General features: G+C 40.2%; 1 protein-coding gene across 1 annotated transcript in view; it reads right to left on the bottom strand.

The window, feature by feature from the left end:
- Positions 1-24830, bottom strand: part of si:dkey-103g5.4 (uncharacterized) — a gene marked incomplete at its 5' end in the record, with an annotated part of 116225 nt that overhangs the window by 49663 nt on the left and 41732 nt on the right. Inside the window, 5 exons of the mRNA XM_062061849.1 lie at positions 4014-4144; positions 12498-12669; positions 17151-17339; positions 20833-20995; positions 22814-22991. Of these exons, the coding sequence (XP_061917833.1) occupies positions 4014-4144; positions 12498-12669; positions 17151-17339; positions 20833-20995; positions 22814-22991 (833 nt within the window). The remainder of the gene's footprint in view (positions 1-4013; positions 4145-12497; positions 12670-17150; positions 17340-20832; positions 20996-22813; positions 22992-24830) is intronic.

Here is a 24830-nt window from a genome sequence, read left to right as displayed (position 1 = left end):
TTTTCATCTCAAAATTCCACAGTATTCCGGACATCTGTGTTGGTGAATCTTTTGCAATTTGTTTAATGAACAATGAAGACTGCAAAGAAGAAAGTTGCAGGTGGGAGCAACACAACCAGGAGGACTTACTTGGATAGCAGACGCGGTAGCCGACGCTAGCCGCCGACCGTACGGATGATCGGGTGAAGTCCTTCGTCCTTCCGTCGATCGCTGGAACGCAGGTGAGCACGGGTGTTGATGAGCAGATGAGGGCTGGCTGGCGTAGGTGGAGCGCTAATATTTTTATCAGAGCTCTGTGAGGTCCCGTTGCTAAGTTAGCTTCAATGGCGTCGTTAGCAACAGCATTGTTAATCTTCGCCAGGCTGGAAAGCATTAACCGTGTATTTACATGTCCAGGGTTTAATAGTATTGTTGATTTTCTGTCTATCCTTCCAGTCAGGGGTTTATTTCTTTTATTTATATCTGCATTTGAGCCCGATGCTATCACGTTAGCTCTGTAGCTAAAGTGTTTCGCCGATGTATTATCGTGGAGATAAAAGTCACTGTGTATGTCCATTTCGCGTTCTCGACTCTCATTTTCAAGAGAATATATCCGAGGTGGTTTAAAATACAAATCTGTGATCCACAATAGAAAAAGGAGAGAGTGTGGAATCCAATGAGCCCTTGTACCTAAGTTACGATCAGAGCGAAAAAAGATACGTTCTGCACTGCACGCTAGTCCTTCACTTTTACGTTCCTCATCCACAAATCTTTCATCCTCGCTCAAATTAATGGGGTAATTGTCGCTTTCTCGGTCCGAATCTCTCTCGCTGCTGGTGTAAACAATAGGAAAATGTGAGGAGCCCTTCCTCCGGTGTCGTCACGCTACTTCCGGTAGCGGCAAGGCTTTTTTTTATCAGCGACCAAAAGTTGCGAACTTTATCGTCGTTGTTCTATACTAAATCCTTTCAGCAAAAATATGGCACTATCGCAAAATTATCAAGTATGACACAGAATGGATCTGCTATCCCCGTTTGAATAAAAACATTTCATTTCAGTAGGCCTTTAAAAGTCCCCTCATGCAAAATTGTCTTTTCAATGATGTTCTAACAGTAAAATGTGTTCCAAAAGCTTTATCATTTCACTTGTTTGCTACACTTTTGAGAGAAGAGGCACTGAAATGTTCACCTCTGAAGTTTTGGATTTTCATGACATCATGAAGGAAAACATCCTTTCTCATGGACATCGGACAATCTCTGGCCCGACCCCCAGTATAATTTTGGACTTTTTTATGTAAAATGTGTAATAAGATAGCACAGACTATAGAGACATGCACGTTTTTATGGGATTTTGAGGGATTTCACATCTCTCCTTACATCTTTATCATCGCTAATGTCCTGAGGGCTGCAACAAAAACCTCAACTCGGTAGCACAAACAGGAAGAAAAAAAGGGAGAAGAGAAAAGAGAAGGGAAACTGACAGAGGTGTGGACTCGAGTCACATGACTTGGACTCGAGTCAGACTCGAGTCATGAATTTGATGACTTTAGACTCGACTTGACAAAATGTAAAGAGACTTGCAACTCTACTTAGACTTTAACATCAATGACTTGTGACTTCACTTGGACTTGAGGCTTTTGACTTGACATGACTTGCTACTTTCCCCAAAACCCAAACCTTAAAAAGTTATTTGGGAGCGCTCCGTATCTTTCAATTTATACGTCTGTGTCTATAAGCGTGTGTGCTGCTTGTCAGCGTGTGTGCTGTCAGTACAACAGCCAATCAAATTAAATCTACGTTGTTTTCATCCCACAGCTCTCATCCAATCCAATTGCAGGACAACCACCGAACATGAGTTGTCAAACAATGCAGCAGTGAGAAACAATTATGCCAAAGTTGGTTTCGTTCGGGTATAAAAACTACGACTTGGTCAACAAAAAACGAATTGCCGTATGCAAATCACGCAGTTCGAATATTACAGACGGAGACGCAACAACTTCCAACTTCGTTCGACATTTGAAGTTGCACAAAGAAGGGTAAGTTTTGAATGTAAGATAACGTTTATTGGCTAAGTAACATGACTTTTATTTGCTGTGTAGTTAAATCAGTGAGGCTGTAAACTCACTGCTAACGTTATAACCATAGACATCTTATAAGGGTACGCAGCATTGAGCGCTACTGCCTACTGGCGCAGACGAGACGCGGAGCCGCCATCTTGGAGTGGTGATCCGCTCCACTCAGTGCAATTCATTTGGCAGGAGCAATGAACTGTCAGCAAATTTAATTCATCTTACCTCACTGAATACCACTGATTTTCACGCGTTTTTTTTGATAACGGACACATGTTTTGGCGTTTTTATTATCCATAGTTTGCTTAACAGTAATATAATATTCTTATACGCTATAAATGACCAGACGTCCGAGATCAAAACTGGGAATATAATCCCAGAGAAGGGGGAAACAAACGGTCAGCTATTTTTAAATTGAAGAAACAATATGATTAGATTATATATACATGCGTATATCCTACATAAACAATATATGAATACATTAGATATCTATATATTTTAGGGACCTATAGACTGTAACTCTGTTGCTGCAGCAGCAGAGAGTTTATTCTGTCTTGACACTTTGTATTGATATTTTGTATTACATTCTTCCCTTAAATGATAATGTTTACAGTGATTGTTTTATATCTATTTTTTATGTATGTCGCTTTGGATAAAAGCGTCTGCCAAATACTTAAACATATATAAACACCTGAAAGTCTTTATATCAGCTAAAACCACCAATCTGTTTCACTGGATTCAGAATAAAACCAAATGATGTCTTACCCAACAATGTTAGTATTTGAATATTGTTACTTGAAGACTTATTCCTGGTTACAATTATACTGTTAAGAAAATATTGTCTTATACTTTGACAAAAATGAGAATGCATCATAATCAGTGGCGGCTGGTGAATTTTGTTTTAGGTGGGGCTGAAAGTTTGTAAACCAAACCCCTGTAGGGGTGTCATCCTCCCCCAGAAGATTTCTTTGTGATTCTCACATACAAATATTGAAGATCTTTGCTCCTTCTCAACTTTGTGGTAATGTTATTTTCATAAAATACAACCAATAGTATGTTAATGTTTGTTTTTGCAAATGTGTTTATTCTGTAAAGGAATGAGTTAAATGTTTAAAATTGTTTAAACTATTAAAATGACTGGTTAATAGTGCTATTATGAATTGCAATGGCGGTATAGCTCGGTTGGTAGAGCGGCCGTGCCAGCAACTTGAGGGTTGCAGGTTCGATCCCCGCTTCCGCCATCCTAGTCACTGCTGTTGTGTCCTTGGGCAAGACACTTTACCCACCTGCTCCCAGTGCCACCCACACTGGTTTGAATGTAACTTAGATATTGGGTTTCACTATGTAAAGCGCTTTGAGTCACTTGAGAAAAAGCGCTATATAAATGTAATTCACTTCACACTTCAATGTCAGCACCATTTTTTTCCTGCAATTTCAAATGCACTTGTTTTAATAAATAAATACAGCGTTTTAAAAGCATACACAATCTGTGTAAAAATATTAGTCTGTGGTTAAAAGGACTTGAAAGGACTCGAAACTCAAAATGCAGGACTTGGGACTTGACTTGAGACTTTCTAGTCTTGACTTTGGACTTGACTCGGGACTTGCCTGTCTTGACTCGGGACTTGACTCGAGACTTGAGGGCAAAGACTTGAGACTTACTTGTGACTTGCAAAGCAATGACTTGGTCCCACCTCTGGAAACTGAGAAGTGATGGGACTATGCCAGGACTTGTGGTAAATGTGTTCTCACGACAAAGTAGACCCTTATTACCCTCACCCTAACTGCTCTAAAAAAGTACGGTGGAGTGTGTAAAGTTGAACAATGTCGTTTTTCTTGACACTCTTCTGGGTTATATTTATAAGGAGTACAAAATAAAACTACGTTACAGATGTATCAGTACAATTGGAGAACTAAAGATCTATCGATGCATTAGCTAGCTGTATATGCGTATGTAGCTTCAGACCTCGGTGGTGAGCTGTCCCAGCCGAGTGGTGACTGTCAGGCTGTGTTTAAGCAGCAGGCTATAGAAAGTGTTGCTGCTAAAGGCCTCCAGATCCACCTGGTGCTCGTAGTCCCAGAACTCCTCCAACGAGTCTGCTTGGAGCCAAACAATGAAAATATTTAAGGCACTGGAGGAATGGACATTGGTTAATAATACATTGTAATGCCCAGAAACCAAGTAAATATGTTCCTTATTGTGGCTGTGAACAGCATACAGCAACGCATCAGAAGACACCAAGAGATGCACAGCAGCTTGGGAAACCGTACAGGACACCGGGGAAGAACAGACAACTGCCATGCTGCCAAGAGTTTCTGGGTCGGAATCTGGCATGTTCTATGTGCTTGTGTTGGTTTAGCGTCACAGTCCAAAAACATGCATGTTTGGCGGATACTGTAAACCAGGGGTCCCAATGCTTTTTGACTATACATATACATACAGTATATATACAAACCCAGTTTCCATATGAGTTGGGAAATTGTGTTAGATGTAAATATAAACGGAATACAATGATTTGCAAATCATTTTCAACCCATATTCAGTTGAATATGCTACAAAGACAACATATTTGATGTTCAAACTGATAAACTTTTTTTTTTTTCAAATAATCATTAGCTTTAGAATTTGACGCCAGCAACACGTGACAAAGAAGTTGGGAAAGGTGGCAATAAATACTGATAAAGTTGAGGAATGCTCATCAAACACTTATTTGGAACATCCCACAGGTGAACAGGCAAATTGGGAACAGGTGGGTGCCATGATTGGGTATAAAAGTAGATTCCATGAAATGCTCAGTCATTCACAAACAAGGACGGGGCGAGGGTCACCACTTTGTCAACAAATGCGTGAGCAAATTGTTGAACAGTTTAAGAAAAACCTTTCTCAACCAGCTATTGCAAGGAATTTAGGGATTTCACCATCTACGCTCCGTAATATCATCAAAGGGTTCAGAGAATCTGGAGAAATCACTGCACGTAAGCAGCTAAGCCTGTGACCTTCGATCCCTCAGGCGGTACTACATCAACAAGCGACATCAGTGTGTAAAGGATATCACCACATGGGCTCAGGAACACTTCAGAAACCCAATGTCAGTAACTACAGTTGGTCGCTACATCTGTAAGTGCAAGTTAAAACTCTCCTATGCAAGGCGAAAACCGTTGATCAACAACACCCACAAACGCCGTCTGCTTCGCTGGGCCTGAGCTCATCTAAGATGGACTGATACAAAGTGGAAAAGTGTTCTGTGGTCTGGCGAGTCCACATTTAAAATTGTTTTTGGAAGCTGTGGACGTCGTGTCCTCCGGACCAAAGAGGAAAAGAACCATCCGGATTGTTATAGGCGCAAAGTTGAAAAGCCAGCATCTGTGATGGTATGGGGGTGTATTAGTGTCCAAGACATGGGTAACTTACACATCTGTCAAGGCGCCATTAATGCTGAAAGGTACATACAGGTTTTAGAGCAACATATGTTGCCATCCAAGCAACGTTACCATGGACGCCCCTGCTTATTTCAGCAAGACAATGCCAAGCCACGTGTTACATCAACGTGGCTTCATAGTAAAAGAGTGCGGGTACTAGACTGGCCTGCCTGTAGTCCAGACCTGTCTCCCATTGAAAATGTGTGGTGCATTATGAAGCCTAAAATACCACAATGGAGACCCCCGGACTGTTGAACAACTTAAGCTGTACATCAAGCAAGAATGGGAAAGAATTCCACCTGGGAAGCTTCAAAAATGTGTCTCCTCAGTTCCCAAACGTTTACTGAGTGTTGTTCAAAGGAAAGGCCATGTAACACAGTGGTGAACATGCCCTTTCCCAACTACTTTGGCACGTGTTGCAGCCATGAAATTCTAAGTTAATTATTATTTGCAAAAAAAAAATACAATTTATGAGTTTGAACATCAAATATGTTGTCTTTGTAGTGCATTCAATTGAATATGGGTTGAAAAGGATTTGCAAATCATTGTATTTCGTTTATATTTACATCTAACACAATTTCCCAACTCATATGGAAACGGGGTTTGTATATATACAGTACAGGCCAACAGTTTGGACACACCTTCTCATTTCAATGCGTTTTCTTTATTTTCATGTAGATTGTCACTGAAGTCATCAAAACTATGACACCTGTGAAGTGAAAACCTTCAGGTGACTACCTCTCGAAGCTCATCGAGAGAATGCCAAGAGTGTGCAAAGCAGTAATCAGAGCAAAGGGTGGCTATTTTGACGAAACTAGAATATAAAACATGTTTTCAGTTATTTCACTTTTTTAGTTAGTTAGTTTTGATGCCTTCAGTGACAATCTACAACGCATTGAATGAGAATGTAGTTTGTCGTATGTATTTTTTTGTGTGGTTTTTTTCTGTTCCCACAATTTAAGATTAAGATTAAGATTAAAGTACCAATGATTGTCACACACACACTAGATGTGGTGAAATTTGTCCTCCACATTTGACCCATTCCCTTGGGGAGCAGTGGGGAGCAGTGGGCAGCAGCGGCGCCGCGCCCGGGAATCATTTTGGTGATTTAACCCCCAACTCCAACCCTTTGTTGCTGAGTGCCAAGCAGGGAGGTTATGGGTCCCATTTTTATAGTCACCCCTCTATCTTATTTTTATTTTTTTCTTCTTCCTGTCCTTCCTTCTCCGGTCCGGTTGCACCAAATAGTAGATATATCCAAACATTTAAATAAGTCAAATATAAATAAGGCAAAAAGAGAAAGATCCCAAACTTCTCTTTTGTAAATTAAAGCTGTACAGCTGATATGGGCATCAACATAAACAATATAACTTGCCTGTGTAGCTGGATAGGACTGATTATTTCATTTTTTTAGTTAGAACGTCCCGTGGGCTATATGGTGGACGCTCGCATGAACAACTTGGGACCCCTGCTCTAAATTGTCCATACTGTACAGTAGGTGTGAACAGCTATGTTCCCTGTGTATGTCTGCATGGCAAGCCGTCCAGGGTGCACAACACTACTCACCCAAAAGCTCACCTTTACCAGGCGGTAAAAAAAAAAATTAAATGTATTCATCAGTGACAGTCTATAGCAGGAATGTAACGATGTCAAAATTTCATGGTAGGATATTATCACGATAGTAAGGCCATGGTGCGATATAGTGGTATATGTCCCCAAAAAAAGACTTTAAAATACCATATTGTGTAAAATTAAGTGGCAGAAATGTTTAAGATAAACACACTGACTGTAATTAGACACAAACATAATCTTGAAATGTTCTAATCATATTTATTACTACAAACATTTATTTTTAGGTGCCAAGAATATTGCAGGAATATCCAATGTTACAAGCAAATATTTAACAACAAATCTTACATGTGACTGTCTTTAAAGGCCTACTGAAACCCACTACTACCGACCACGCAGTCTGATAGTTTATATATCAATGATGAAATCTTAACATTATAACACATGCCAATACGGCCGGGTTAACTTATAAAGTGACATTTTAAATTTGCCGCTAAACTTCCGGTTCGAAACGCCTCTGAGGATGACGTATGCGCGTGACGTAGACCGGGGAACACGGGTATGCTTTCCACATTGAAGCCAATACGAATATGCTCTGTTTTCATTTCATAATTCCACAGTATTCTGGACATCTGTGTTCGTGAATCTGTTGCAATCATGTTCATTGCATTATGGAGAAGGAAGCTGAGCAAGCAAAGAAGAAAGTTGTCGGTGCGAAATGGACGTATTTTTCGAACGTAGTCAGCCACAACAGTACACAGCCGGCGCTTCTTTGTTTACATTCCCGAAAGATGCAGTCAAGATGGAAGAACTCGGATAACAGAGACTCTAACCAGGAGGACTTTTGACTTCGATACACAGACGCCTGTAGAGAACTGGGACAACACAGACTCTTACCAGGATTACTTTGATTTGGATGACAAAGACGCAGACGTGCTACTGTGAGTATGCAGCTTTGGCTTCTAAACATTTGATCGCTTGACCGTATGTGCGCAACTTTTTTTTGCGTATGTACGTAACTTTTTTAAAATATATAAGCTTTATGAACCTTGGGTTAGGTGAACGGTCTTTTGGGCTGAGTGATTGTGTGTGTTGATCAGGTGTTTGAATTGTATTGGCGTGTTCTATGGAGCTAGGAGCTAGCATAGGAGCTAGGAGCTAGCATAACAAACACGCAGGTGTTTTTATGCAGGATTAATTTGTGGCATATTAAATATAAGCCTGGTTGTGTTGTGGCTAATAGAGTATATATATGTCTTGTGTTTATTTACTGTTGTAGTCATTCCCAGCTGAATATCAGGTACCGTGAGTATGCAGCCTTGGCTGCTAAACATATGATAGCTTGACCGTATGTGCGCGTCACCGAGTTTTTCTCCGCTTGAAACGCTCAAGAAGAACGTGCCTTTTGTTACGTTTTCACCGTGGTTTGTTTGTGTCATGTCTGTGTGGTCATGTTTTGTTTAAGTTATGTTCTGCTTGGTTTTGGACTCTTTGTAGTTCCTGCTTTTCACTCCCTTGTCTTGTTTCCATGGTTACCCATTAGTTTCACCTGTTCCACGTTTGGACTCATTGTGCACTCTTGTTTGTCACCATAGCAACCCATTAGTTTTCACCTGTCCTCACGACTCACGCACCTGTCTTTAATCATGTCTGCACTATTTAACCCTGTAGTTGCCAGCTATTCAGCCTGGCGACATCACACTCCTGACACTCTGTTTCATGTCCATCGTTCATGCTGCTCCTTTCGTCCGCAAGTAAGTTATTGTTTATTAAGGCCATAGTTAGCAAGTTTTGTTTTCTGTCCATAGTTTACGCCAAAGTGTTAGTTTTGTTTTTCATAGCCAAGTTTTCTACCTCCGCTGAGAGCGCCTTTTGTTTATTGTTCCTTTTGACTGTTAAAATTAAATATGTCTTCAACTTCACGCTCCAACTTTTATTGCATCTCGGAAAAACAAACCCGCCATAGTCCACATTGTGACAGTTTGTCTGTTTGTTAGTGTGACAATCACCGTGTCGTGGTCTAGTCTAAAAGGGACGCGTAACATAAAAGACAGACGCTGTGGACTAACTTGGTCTTCTTGAACATCCATCCATCCATCCATTTTTTACAGCTTGTACCTTATAGGTTCGCGGGGGGTACTGGAGCCTATCGCCACCTCATCGCAGGGCCAACACAGATAGACAACATTCACACTCACATTCATTCACTAGGGCCAATTTAGTGTTGCCAATCAGCCTATCCCAGTTTATATAAAAAAGGAATTTTAATACAAATTATGGTGCCGCCAATACAGCAGTGTGCGGTGATCAGCTGCGCTGGCAATCTTAAAGGCCTACTGAAATGAAATGTTCTTATTTAAACGGGGATAGCAGGTCCATTCTATGTGTCATACTTGATCATTTTGCGATATTGCCATATTTTTGCTGAAAGGATTTAGTAGAGAAAATCGACGATAAAGTTCGCAACTTTTGGTCGCGGATAAAAAAAGCCTTGCCTGTACCGGAAGTAGCGTGACGTCGCAGGTTGTGGAGCTCCTCACATCTGCACATTGTTTACAATCATAGCCACCAGCAGCGAGAGCGATTCGGACCGAGAAAGCGACGATTACCCCATTAATTTGAGCGAGGATGAAAGATTTGTGGATGAGGAAAGTGAGAGTGAAGGATTAGAGGGCAGTGGAAGCGATTCAGATAGGGAAGATGCTCTGAGAGGCGGGTGGGACCTGATATTCAGCTGGGAATGACTACAACAGTAAATAAACACAAGACATATATATACTCTATTAGCCACAACACAACCAGGCTTATATTTAATATGCCACAAATTAATCCGCATAACAAACACCTCCCCCCTCCCGTCCATATAACCCAGCAATACAACTCAAACACCCGCACAACACACTCAATCCCACAGCCCAAAGTACCGTTCACCTCCCCAAAGTTCATAAAGCACATATATTTCCCCAAAGTTACGTACGTGACATGCACATAGCGGCACGCACGTACGGGCAAGCGATCAAATGTTTGGAAGCCAAAGCTGCGTACTCACGGTAGCGCGTCTGCTATCCAACTCAAAGTCCTCCTGGTTGTGTTGCTGCAGCCAGCCGCTAATACACCGATCCCCCCTACAGCTTTCTTCTTTGCAGTCTTCATTGTTCATTAAACAAATTGCAAAAGATTCACCAACACAGATGTCCAGAATACTGTGGAATTTTGCGATGAAAACAGACGACTTAATAGCTGGCCACAATGGTGTCCCGATATGTCCGCACAATCCGTGACGTCACGCGCAAACGTCATCATACCGAGACGTTTTCAGCAGAATATTTCGCAGGAAATTTAAAATTGCACTTTAGTAATCTAACCCGGCCGTATTGGCATGTGTTGCAATGTTGAGATTTCATCATTGATATATAAACTATCAGACTGCGTGGTCGGTAGTAGTGGGTTTCAGTAGGCCTTTAAGAGAGAGATGTAGCGCCGATTTTGGGAGATTAAGTTTATTTTCAGACAAGCCAATGCAAAAGCGCCATAAAAAAACTAGACTTACCAAGTTTTCATTTGAAACGTCAAAGCATTATTATAAGGATTTTGAAACCGCAATACCACGGTATCTGCAACACTGTTACACACCTAGTTTATATCGAAGTCCATCAGCGGACTTACGGGGGTGTGCGGCAGCTTCCATCCATCCATTTTCTACCGCTTGTCCCTTTTGGGGTCGCGGGGGGGTGCTGGAGCCTATCTCAGCTGCATTCGGGCGGAAGGCGGGGTACACCCTGGACAAGTCGCCACCTCATCGCAGGGCCAACACAGCTAGACAACATTCACACTCACATTCACACACTAGGGCCAATTTAGTGTCTCCAATCAACCTATCCCCAGGTGCGTGTCTTTGGAGGTGAGAAAAAGCCGGAGTACCCGGAGGGAACCCGCGCAGTCACGGGGAGAACATGCAAACTCCACACAGAAAGATCCCGAGCCCGGGATTGAACTCAGGACCTTCTTATTGTGAGGCACATGCACTAACCCCTGTACCACCGTGCTGCCCCGTGTGCAGCAGCTTGAAAAATTGAAAAAAACACTTTTTAATCCTTCAAAGCTACCTTTAGTTAAGTTAAATGTGGTGATAGACATTCAATGCATCAGTACTGATGAATAACAACCATTGTATACTTTCCATGTGCAATAGCATCTTGAATGCTTGTCATATGAGGTAGTTAAGTCACCCGACATTTGAACTGTGGTCTTTTTCATGGTGCATGTGCATAATCTGAGCCGTCGTCGTCATAACCTTTCCTGTGACAAAATGGCAACCAAGGTAATCAAAAAGGTTAACCAACGAACGAGATTTCTCTACAGAATTTCCTCTCTGGTCAACAAAAGCACCTTGAGGATTCTGGCGGGAACTCTCGTTCAACCCTTTTTCGATTACGCATGCACCTCCTGGTACCCTAGCACCTCCAAAACCCTCAAATCTAAACTCCAAACATCTCAGAACAAGCTAGTCAGGTTACTTCTAGACCTCCACCCCAGATCCCACCTCACTCCTACCCACTTCTCTAAAGTGGGCTGGCTCAAGGTGGAGGACAGAGTTAAACAACTTGCACTGAGCCTAGTCTATAAAATCCGCTACACCTCCCTGATACCGAAGTACATGTCAAACTACTTCCTTAACGTAAATGACCGCCATAACCACAACACCAGGGGGTGCTCCACTAACCACGTTAAACCCAGATTCCGAACTAACAAAGGTCTTAACTCATTCTCTTTCTATGCCACATCAATGTGGAATGCGCTCCCAACAGGTATAAAAGAAAGGGCATCTCTATCCTCCTTCAAAACCGCAATAAAAGTTCACCTCCAGGCAGCTACAACCCTAAACTAACACCCTCCCCGGATTGCTAATAATCAAATGTAAACAATCAAATGCAGATACTTTTTCTTTTTCTTATGCCTTCTGATCTCTCTCTCTCTCTCTCTCTCTCTCTCTCTCTCTCTCTCTATGTCCACTACTTGATGTCCATACCCCCCCCCCCCACCCACACACACACACCCCTGATTGTAAATAATTCAATGTGATTATCTTGTGTGATGACTGTATTATGATGATAGTATATATGATAGTATATATCTGTATCATGAATCAATTTAAGTGGACCCCGACTTAAACAAGTTGAAAAACTTATTCGGGTGTTACCATTTAGTGGTCAATTGTACGGAATATGTACTTCACTGTGCAACCTACCAATAAAAGTCTCAATCAATCAATCAATAAGAGATCACAGACAATAAACTATTTTGTACATGCATGACCATGATGTGTTTACGACAGCATGGCTCCACGTGGAGTAGATTATGTTTGTGGATTACGCAACGCGGCCTTCACTTTGTTCAGAGTGTGTGTGTGTGTGTGTGTGTGTGTGTGTGTGTGTGTGTGTGTGTGTTTGTGTGTGTGTACCCGGTTGAATGGAGCCAAGCGTCATTGTAGCTTGTTTTCGGTGAATCTTCCTTTGTGAGATCACCCTTGAACCTTTTGACGCGTAGTCGTCCATGTGGTATGTCATCTGCTGTATGTGATACTGAGCCCTGATTGGCTTTTTCTCTGGCCATCCGTACTCATGGAAAAGGATCTAAAACATGAGACCATAAACAAGGGGTCTTTCACTATAGGATCTAGTGCAAAAACACCAGTCAGAGATCATCTATATGACAGAAGTGATTTACTGTTTATAAGGATCTAGTGCAAACGTGACAAGAGCGTTGTGCTGTTTTTAAACAGTAATACAATATCCCCTATGTGGACAGGAGTGCTGTGTTGTTTTTTAAGGACCTACTGTCAAATACTAGTCAAAGATCCTTAATGTGACAGGAATACTTTGCTATTTTTAGCGATCTACCACAAAAGCTCTTGTCAAAGATGTCATGTAGATCAGTGGTCCCCAACCATTTGCTACCGGGCCGCACAGAAACATTAATTAATTTATAACTACCGCATTTTCTCCAACTTAACTTTCGCCCCTCCCACTAAACACACTAATAAGCTTGTTTATATGTGTATATTACAACTTCTGATAGGAAGTCACCATTAATGCACATTAATGAACATATAAAATGTTAATGTGCCAGATTGTAGCCAAAGGCTAATTTCCATCTGTAGCGTCATTGTATATAACAGGGGTTCTTAAGCTGTTAGACCTCAGCACCCAACTTTTCCACTACAGAGGGACCCGGCGACCACTGCAATAACACTGAATCAGCAATTTGATGCTTGATTTTAAACATATTCAATAAAATAAGATATCTAACCTACTTACAGTTTACCACCTTGTGAAATGATATAATAGCATGTGTTAATCACGAAGATTATTATTAATGTAACAAATAAACCTTAGGCTTCGGTCAGGCTGATTAGAAAATATATTAATTTACATACAATATGAATTATGTTGTGCTAAAATAAATAAACTAAATTAATAATACATATGTTTCTTAATTAAACTGTCAATAAAATGAAAGTGCAAATGAAAATACAGCTTCGCCACTTTAGTCATAATTTTTGCGCTTAATACATTTCTCTATGACAATAGCGCCAGACTTCTTCTGTTTGTTTTATATTGTCATTACTGCCACAAGTGGTAGAAAAGTGTATTACAACTAAATACTGCTGCGGCCTATGCGGACCACAGCTGAAAAAACAGATGTATTACATTCTAGGGGGCGCTCGCGGCCCAACACTGGGCCCTAGCCCTATGGTTAAGAAACACTGGTATATAGTATAGTATATAGACCAGGGGTGTCCAAAGTGCGGCCCGCAGCTAATTGTTTACCGGCCCGCCACACATTCTGGAAATGCTATTGCAAAAATAAAAAATAAACATTACAAAAAGTGGAATGAGGTGAAATCTAACTAGAAAAAGTTGCAATGTTGACACAAAGCTGCCATGCAGGCTGTTTTTTTTCTTTTGTCTATCTTTATTTTTCTTTTTTTGCCATTGCTTAAAAAAATTAAAAAATCAATGTTATAATGAATTATTGACCTATTCAAGGCTCCAATTATTTCAAATATTTCACTTTAAAATGTTTTATGTGGAAAATATTGCATATATTGTGTGGTTGCCATACAAAAACATCAACGTTTTCTTTGACAAAAGAGCATAAATCAAACAAAATAATAGTTCAAATGTAAAATTGACAGATACATCTGAAGTTGATCTCATAACTTAAGTGTTGATAGTAAAAAAAAAACTAATACAAATGTATGACTTTGAGTGGGGCACCTTTTGTATCCTAAATATATTTAATGGGATTTTATTTATCTTTTCACTGTGATTACTCAAAAATAACAATGAATTAATATCAATGGTGTCTTGCATTATTGATGTTTTTAAGGCTCTAATTACTTCACATCAAACATTGCTTTCTGAATGTTTTGGGCAGTGGGGGAAATACTGCATATTTTAGTTTTATTATAAAAAGCATTACATTTAAAAAAATTAAAAAATAATTTGACTTGTTTTTAACATTTTAATAACTTAGACCCTTTATGGTCCCCGGGAGCCCTAAAGGTAAAAAAAAAAAAAAAAATCCATATATTTTTTTATGATTTGAAAATGAAAACTATCACAATGGCCCCCGTAGGCTTTAATTTTTCCGTATGCGGCCCTCAGTAGAAAAAGTTTGGACACCCCTGATATAGACCATCTCTTCACAAAGAAACATGCCCAGGGCTCCCACAACTTCAGCGTTATGGTGAGTTGATTTTTAATGCTCATTTTTCTATTGTTTTTATCTGCCACCCATGGAAAGCCGGTCTATGAAAATAATGCATACATTAAACCGGTCCCTGGTGGAAAAAAAGGTTGGGGACCTTTGATGTAGATGACTTGACAAGGAAGAACTACTGCTAAAACACTGGTCAAAGATCCTCTTTATGACAGGTGTATTTTGCTGTTTTAACGAGCCACAGCCGAAGGTATAGACCAGGGGTCACCAACCTTTTTGAAACCAAGAGCTACTTCTTGGGTACTGATTAATGCGAAGGGCTACCAGTTTGATACACACTTAAATAAATTGCCGGAAATAGCCAATTTGCTCAATTTACCTTTAACTCTATGTTATTATTAATAATTAATGATATTTACACTTAATTGAACGGTTTAAAAGAGGAGAAAACATGAAAAAAATGACAATTACATTTTGAAACAGTTTATCTTCAATTTCGACTGTTTAAAATTCAAAATTCAACCGAAAAAAAGAAGACAAAAAGTAGCTAATTTGAATCTTTTTGAAAAAATTAAAAAAAGAATTTATGGAACATCATTAGTAATTTTTCCTGATTAAGATTAATTTTAGAATTTTGATGACATGTTTTAAATAGGTTAAAATCCAATCTGCACTTTGTTAGAATATATAACAAATTGGACCAAGCTATCTTTCTAACAAAGACAAATCATTATTTCTTCTAGATTTTCCAGAACAAAAATTTTAAAAGAAATTCAAAAGACTTTGAAATAAGATTTAAATTTTATTCTACAGATTTTCTAGATTTGCCAGAATTTTTTTTTTGAATTTTAATCATAATAAGTTTGAAGAAATATTTCACAAATATTCTTCGTCGAAAAAACAGAAGCTAAAATGAAGAATTAAATTAAAATTGATTTATTATTCTTTACAATAAAAAATTTTTTTTACTTGAACATTGATTTAAATTGTCAGGAAAGAAGATGAAGGAATTTAAAAGGTAAAAAGGTATATGTGTTTAAAAATCCTAAAATCATTTTTAAGGTTGTATTTTTTTTCTAAAATTGTCTTTCTGAAAGTTATAAGAAGCAAAGTAAAAAAAAAATAATGAATTTATTCAAACAAGTGAAGACCAAGTCTTTAAAATATTTTCTTGGATTTTCAAATTCTATTTGAGTTTTGTCTCTCTTAGAATTAAAAATGTCAGGCAAAGCGAGACCAGCTTGCTAGTAAATAAATACAATTTAAAAAATAGAGGCAGCTCACTGGTAAGTGCTGCTATTTGAGCTATTTTTAGAACAGGCCTGCGGGCTACTCATCTGGTCCTTACGGGCTACCCGCGGGCACCACGTTGGTGACCCCTGGTATAGACATATATCCTAAAAATGACAAACATGCTCTGCTGTTTTAAGGACCTACAGCTAAAACGCTAGCCAAAGATCCTCAACATGACAGGAGAACTATACTGTTTTTAGGCCCTTCAGTTACTGTATAACACTAGTCAAAGATCCTATACATGACAGGAGGGATTTGCTGTTTGTAACCATCTACTGCAAAAATGCTAGTCAAAGATCCTTAATGTGACAGGCGCGCTTTGCCATTTTTAAGGATATACTGCAAAAACACTAGTCAAAGATCCTTTACATAAAAGGAGCGCTCTGCTCTTTTAGGCCATACTGTTAAAACACTAGTCAAAGTTCCTATATAAAACAGGCTTACTTCGCTGTTTTCTAGGATCTACTGCAAAAGTGCTAGTAAAAGAGTCTCAATGAGACAAAAGCGTTATGCTGTTTTTGTGGATCTACTGCAAAAGCACTGGTCAAAGATTATTTTTTAGGGACGTACTGCTAAAACACTCATCAAAGATGCTCTATATCAGTGGTCCCCAACCACTGGTCCGCGGATCGATTGGTACCGGGCCGCACAACAAATAATTAAAAAAAAAAAAAAAAAAAAATGTAAAAATTAAATCAACATTAAAAACACAATATATACATTATATATCAATATAGATCAATACAGTCTGCAGGGATACAGTCCGTAAGCACACCTGATTGTATTTCTTTATGAAAAAAATAAAAATAAAAATCCCCCCCCCGGTCCGTGGGACAAATTTTCAAGCGTTGACCGGTCCGCAGCTACAAAAAGGTTGGGGACCACTGATCTATATGACAGGAGCGGTCTGCTGTTTTTAGGACACACGGCAAAAACACTAGCCAAAGATCATATACGTGACAAGAGTGTACAGCAAAAATATAAGTTACTATATAGTTTTGACCAATCTGATGTCATTCACAAGCTGAATTGGATTTGTCCGTTGGTGATCAATACATATAAGCAACAATTAATATAATTGATACTGTTCACCTACCAAGAGTGTCACGCACAAACATAAGATGACCGCAGCTCCAAATAAAAGTCCTCCTGTCACCAGCCAATCGGGACGCAGAAGGAGGTTTCTTCTCTTCCTGATGCCCACTCTGGTCATGTGACGAGGAATAGTGGAAAAAAAGGGTCCGGGCTCATAACACTGGCCGCCTACAGGCATCACCCGCACATACTGGGCAAAGGCAGAGGACAGTTTATTTGGTAAATTATGACATCAACAATTATTCTAAAAAAAAAACATGCTAAATCAATATAAAAATATATTTGACTTAAAGTAGGGAATGGATTCATATGGCCCTCGCGTGAGAGGAAGGTAAGGGGTTAACCATTTTGCAATGCAGCCTGATGAAAATGATGGAAAGCACCACTCTGTCATGTCTGTGTTAATCATGTTTTTGTTTTGCTTGGGTTTTGGGCTCTTTTTAGTTCCTGGTTGCACTTCCTTGTTTGGTTTGGTTTCCATGGTCACCCATTAGTTTTCACCTGTCATGTCACGCACCTGTTCACCTGTCTTGTCACGCACCTGTTTTCACTGATCACGTCACTATTTAAATCTGTCTGTTTCTGTTGTTCGTCCTGGCGTCCTCGCACTTTTTGATCCCTCCACTTCATGTCATGTCACAGTTCTTTGCCAAGTAAGTTTTGTTCATTTATGCCACAGTTAGTGTTTTTGTTTTATTGTTCATAGTTTCTGCCTAAGTGCAAGTTTTGTGTTTCTACCCAAGTTTTGTATTTCCACCCTCGTGCAAGTCTTTTGTTTTGTATAGTCAAGTTTTCTACCTCCACTGTGAGCGCCTTTTGTTTATTCCTTTTTTTTATTTGTTAAAATTAAATCATGTATTTAAATTCACGTCTTGCACGCGCCAATTTTCCTTTGCCTTCCGGAGGAACACAACCCAAGAACCCAGTCGTGACACACTCTTTATAGTAACTGTGGTCAAAGTAGGGTTATACGGTAGATCGGTACTAATAAAGTACCGCTGTGCTAATGAATTGCAAACCGTACTATACTGCCTTTGATAAATACCTGTATTTGTCTTTCATCCGCATGCTGCCATGAGGCGGAGACGCACAGAGCGGAGGAGGATGTTGAGTGTGTCAGCCCGCACACACTCACAGCGCTCACAAGGAGAAACAGTGTGGAGAAGAAATATGGCAAATAAAGGCAATTCAACTGGATGATAAAGAGGGTGCGTGAAGCGCAATATGAAGTTATTTTAGCTTCAAAACTATCAATAAAGATGATGCTTTTAAAAGCTTTGCTTTAAAACTTGCCTCGCCAAAAGTGGCATGATTGAAGTATTACCACCTTGGCTTTAAACTTTGCTAAACATTTAAATAACAGGCAGTCAGATCGACAGGAAATATAGTTAACTAGCTCCCCTTGCTGTGCACGTATAGATACGTAGACATGGACACAGCTGCTTGGCTTGATGCCAAATAACAGCGGCGTTAAAACCGCCCACGTAAACTAATGCAAGTGAAATGACTGAATTTTGTGTTTTATCTTTAACAATGTGTGTTTTACCTGCTACATGCCTTATCTCTATAGTTTCAGCCATAGTATAGTTTTTAGTATTTACTAATGATTTTATTTTTCTTAAAGCCCAGACCAAGAGTGGCAACCATAAATCACGACGCATTTATTACAATGTTAATAAAGCTTTATATTCTGTTCTAACCTGATTCTAGCTTATACATAATATATACACTTGTAAATTGTTCTTTGAAAGCAAAAAAAAAACATATGTTAAATGTTTCATAAGATTTGTTTAGTTAAAATTAAGCCAAAAATTACATTTATTTGTGGTCCCCTGTATTTTGAATAGTATCGAAATACATTTTGATACCAGTACCAGTACCAAAATATTGGTATCGGGACAACCCAAGGTCAAAGTTGGAATTGCCACTAAACACATTTTAAAGGCCTATTGAAATGAAATGTTCTTATTTAAACGGGGATAGCAGATCCATTCTATGTGTCAAACTTGATCATTTCGCGATATTGCCATATTTTTGCTGAAAGGATTTAGTAGAGAACATCGACGAATAAAGTTCGCAACTTTTGGTCACTGATAAAAAAAGCCTTGCCTGTACCGGAAGTAGCGTGACGTCGCAGGTTGAAGGGCTCCTCACATTTCCCCATTGTTTACACCAGCAGCGAGAGCGATTCGGACCGAGAAAGCGACGATTACCCCATTAATTTGAGCCAGGAGGAAAGATGTGTGGATGAGGAACGTAAGAGTGAAGGACTAGAGTGCAGTGCAGGACGTATCTTTTTTCACTCTGACCGTAACTTAGGTACAAGGGCTCATTGGATTCCACACTTTCTCCTTTTTTCTATTGTGGATCACGGATTTGTATTTTAAACCACCTCGGATACTATATCCTCTTGAAAATGAGAGTCGAGAACGCGAAATGGACATTCACAGTGACTTTTATCTCCCCGACAATACATCGGCGAAGCACTTTAGCTACGGAGCTAACGTGATAGCATCAGGCTTAACTGCAGATAGAAACAAAAGAAATAAACCCCTGACTGGAAGGATAGACAGAAGATCAACAATACTATTAAACCATGGATCTGTAACTACACGGTTAATGCTTTCCAGCCTGGCGAAGGATAACAATGCTGTTGCTAACGACGCCATTGAAGCTAACTTAGCTACGGGACCTCACAGAGCTATGCTAAAAACATTAGCTATCCACCTACCCCAGCCAGCCCTCATCTGCTCATCAACACCCGTGCTCACCTGCGTTCCAGCGATCGATGGAGCGACGAAGGACTTCACCCGATCATCGATGCGGTCGGCGGCTAGCGTCGGATAGCGCGTCTGCTATACAAGTCAAAGTCCTCCTGGTTGTGTTGCTGCAGCCATCCGCTAATACACCGATCCCACCTACAGCTTTGTTCTTTGCAGTCTTCATTGTTCATTAAACAAATTGCAAACGATTCACCAACACAGATGTCCAGAATACTGTGGAATTTTGCGATGAAAACAGAGCTTTTTGTATTGGATTCAAAGGTGTACCAATACTTCCGTTTATCTAGTGACGTCACACGCATACGTCATCATACATAGACGTTTTCAACCGGAAGTTTAGCGGGAAATTTAAAATTGCACTTTATAAGTTAACCCGGCCGTATTGGCATGTGTTGCAATGTTAAGATTTCATCATTGATGTATAAACTATCAGACTGCGTGGTCAGTAGTAGTGGCTTTCAGTAGGCCTTTATTACAATGTTAATAAAGCTTTATATTCTGTTCTAACCTGATTCTAGCTTATACATATTATATACACTTGTAAATTGTTCTTTGAATGCAATAAGAACCATATGTTAAATGTTTCATAAGATTTGTTTAGTTAAAATTAAGCCAAAAAATACATTTATTTGTGGTCCCCTGTATTTTGAATAGTATCGAAATACATTTTGATACCAGTACCAGTACCAAAATATTGGTATCGGGACAACCCGAGGTCAAAGTTGGAATTGCCACTAAACACATTTTATGGTACATAACACTCTACTGCCATCTGGCAGGCTAAAGTGGATAGTGCATCTCCTACCCCCTGACCCCCCCTTCAATTTGTCACGTTTCATGTGTCAGGTAAACCGCGATGAATGGGGCAATATGAATCCCCTTCCCACTGTAATATCTCACCAAATGTTTGTGCGGATGGCTGCTCAGTGTAAACGCATACACTCCAGGCTGGCTAAAGATGAGCGAGAAGAAGCTGGGAGGTGTCCAGGATAATGTCAGCTCCTCTTTCAGTTTTCTAAACGCACCCCAGTCAAAATCACTGTTTGTGTTGTACAGATTATCACTGTCAAACAAGGAAGAAGGAGAAGAGGTGTGATTGTTTTGCAGAGAGATGCTTTACAGCAGGGGTGTCAAACTCATTTTAGCTCCGGGCCCTCATGGAGGAAAATCTGTGCACACGCGGGCCGGATTATTAAAATCATGGCATTAAAACTAAAAAATAAAAACAACTTCAGATTGTTTTCTTTGAACAAACACATTCTGAAAATATTACAATAAAAATATAGAAAAAAATACCGGCAACAGTAAAGTTGAGATCCATGAAGGATAGAAGAATGTGAATGAATATTTATAACTGAATACATTTAAATATGCATACAAAATTTAATTAACGGTTGTGACAATGTACTCTACCGTTCAAAAGTTTGGGGTCACATTGAAATGTCCTTATTTTTGAAGGAAAAGCACTGTACTTTTCAATGAAGATAACTTTAAACTAGTCTTAACTTTAAAGAAATACACTCTATACATTGCTAATGTGGTAAATGACTATTCTAGCTGCAAATGTCTGGTTTTTGGTGCAATATCTACATAGGTGTATAGAGGCCCATTTCCAGCAACTATCACTCCAGTGTTCTAATGGTACAATGTGTTTGCTCATCGGCTCAGAAGGCTAATTGATGATTAGAAAACCCTTGTGCAATCATGTTCACACATCTGAAAACAGTTTAGCTCGTTACAGAAGCTACAAAACTGACCTTCCTTTGAGCAGATTGAGTTTCTGGAGCATCACATTTGTGGGGCCAATTAAACGCTCAAAATGGCCAGAAAAAGAGAACTTTCATCTGAAACTCGACAGTCTATTCTTGTTCTTAGAAATGAAGGCTATTCCACAAAATTGTTTGGGTGACCCCAAACTTTTCAACGGTAGTGTATTTCCAAAACTCAATACAGAATGTGGAGGAGTTCAAGTACCTCAGAGTCTTGCTCACGAGTGAGGAAAGAGTGAATCTTGAGATCGACAGGCGGATCGGTGCAGCGTCTTCAGTAATGCGGACGCTGTATCGATCCCTTGTGGTGAAGAAGGAGCTGAGCCAGAAGGCAAAGCTCTCAATTTACCGGTCGATCTATGTTCCCATCCTCACCTATGGTCATGAACTTTGGGTCATGACCGAAAGGACAAGAGCACGGGTACAAGCGGCCGAAAGTAGTTTCCTCCACCGGGTGGCGGGGCTCTCCCTTAGAGATAGGGTGACAAGCTCTGTCATCCGGGAGGAGCTCAAGGTAAAGCCGCTGCTCCTCCACATCGAGAGCAGCCAGATGAAGTGGTTCAGGCATCTACTCAGGATGCCACCCGAACGCCTCCCTAGGGACGACCAACAGGAGGCCAAGGGGAAGACCCAGGACTCGTTGGGAAGACTATGTCTCCCGGCTGGCCTGGGAACGCCTCGGGATCCCCCGGGAGGAGCTGGACGAAGTGGCTGGGGAGAGGAAAGTCTGGGCTTCTCTTCTTAGGCTGCTGCCCCCGCGACCCGACCTCGGATAGGCGGAAGAAAATGGATGGATGGATGGAATATAGAATGTGAGATATAACAGGATAATGCATACATTTATCATTTGTTTTCAAAACAAGTTACAAAAAAGTGGTACCCCAAAAATGTACTATGGGACCCCATTTTTATGACTTGATGGGGTCCCTGGGACCCCATTTTGAAAATTCCTAGCGTCAACACTGATGGAGTATTGGTGTGTGCAAAACCGCAGCAGGCGGCTGTGGTCTGTGGGCCGATTCTAATAATAATCAAGCCATAGACAAACCAGATCCGGCCCGCGGGCCTTGACTTTGACACCACTGCCCTACAGCATCAGTCAGGTCACTTACTTATCATACTGAGGATAGTGCTGAGTGTTGACACTGAACAGCAGAACATCACCCAGGTGGAGACATACTGTCGGGTTCAGAATTCCAGTCAGGCCATTTGCCTTTTTACTCCTGCTTGAATCTCCACCATCACTGCTGATATTTGCCATTGCATGGCTCCTCTGCAGAAAGGTAGAATCTAAAAAAAAAAAAAAAAGTGTGTTAAATAAATTAGCAGGTACACTTGCAGTAGACAGTAAAGTCTCATTTGTTTGGTTCATTCATATTGTCGCAGTTATCGATTTAATAACTGACGGGTGGAGCTATCGAATTAGTTATATGACACGGTTGGTAGAGCCGCCGTGCCAGCAACTTGAGTGTTCCAGGTTCGATCCCCCGCTTCTGCCATCCTAGTCACTGCCGTTGTGTCCTTGGGCAAGACACTTTACCCACCTGCTCCCAGTGCCACCCACACTGGTTTAAATGTAACTTAGATAATGGGTTTCACTATGTAAAGCGCTTTGAGTCACTAGAGAAAAAGCGCTATATAAATATAATTCACTTTTCCACTACAGAGGGGCTTGGGGCCCCACTCAAATATTAACTCTGTATTAATAATGTTATTCTTTATTTTCATTTTCATTCAACAATTATATCTAACCTACTTACAGATTAACAGGATAAACCTTGTTAAAGGCCTACTGAAATGAATTTTTTTTATTTAAACGGGGATAGCAGATCTATTCTATGTGTCATACTTGATCATTTCGCGATATTGCCATATTTTTGCTGAAAGGATTTAGTATAGAACAACGACGATAAAGATTGCAACTTTTGGTATCTGATAAAAAAAAGGCTTGCACCTACCGGAAGTAGCGTGACGTAGTCAGTTGAACATATACGCAAAGTTCCCTATTGTTTACAATGATGGCCGCATGAAGTGAGAGAGATTCGGACCGAGAAAGCGACAATTTCCCCATTAATTTGAGCGAGGATGAAAGATTTGTGGATGAGTAAAGTGCAAGTGAAGGACTAGTGGGGAGTTGAAGCTATTCAGATAGGGAAGATGCTGTGAGAGCCGGGGGTGACCTGATATTCAGCTGGGAATGACTACAACAGTAAATAAACACAAGACATATATATACTCTATTAGCCACAACACAACCAGGCTTATATTTAATATGCCACAAATTAATCCTGCATAAAAACACCTGTGTGTTTGTTATGCTAGCTCCTAGCTCCTCTGCTAGCTCCTAGCTCCATAGAACACGCCAATACAATTCAAACACCTGATCAACACACACAATCACTCAGCCCAAAAGACCGTTCACCTAACCCAAGGTTCATAAAGCTTATATATTTTTAAAAAGTTACGTACGTGACGCGCACATACGGTCAAGTTATCAAATGTTTAGCAGCCAAGGCTGCATACTCACGGTACCTGATATTCAGCTGGGAATGACTACAACAGTAAATAAACACAAGACTTATATATACTCTATTAGCCACAACACAACCAGACTTATATTTAATATGCCACAAATTAATCCTGCATAATAACACCTGCGTGTTTGTTATGCTAGCTCCTAGCTCCTCTGCTAGCTCCTAGCTCCATAGAACACGCCAATACAATTCAAACACCTGATCAACACACACAATCACTCAGCCTAAAAGACCGTTCACCTAACCCAAGGTTCATAAAGCTTATATATTTTTAAAAAGTTACGTACGTGACGCGCACGTACGGTACGGTACGTGTTATGCTAACTCCTAGCTCCTATGCTAGCTCCTAGCTCCATAGAACACGCCAATACAATTCAAACACCTGATCAACACACACAATCACTCAGCCCAAAAGACCGTTCACCTAACCCAAGGTTCATAAAGCTTATATATTTTTAAAAAGTTACACGGTCAAGCGATCAAATGTTTAGAAGCCAAAGCTGCATACTCACAGTAGCACGTCTGCGTCTTTGTCATCCAAATCAAAGTAATCCTGGTAAGAGTCTGTGTTGTCCCAGTTCTCTACAGGCGTCTG

The sequence above is a fragment of the Entelurus aequoreus genome, linkage group LG10, assembly GCF_033978785.1.
Source record: "Entelurus aequoreus isolate RoL-2023_Sb linkage group LG10, RoL_Eaeq_v1.1, whole genome shotgun sequence".
Classification (NCBI taxonomy): domain Eukaryota; kingdom Metazoa; phylum Chordata; class Actinopteri; order Syngnathiformes; family Syngnathidae; genus Entelurus; species Entelurus aequoreus.
This window is presented reverse-complemented; position numbering and strand designations above follow the sequence as displayed.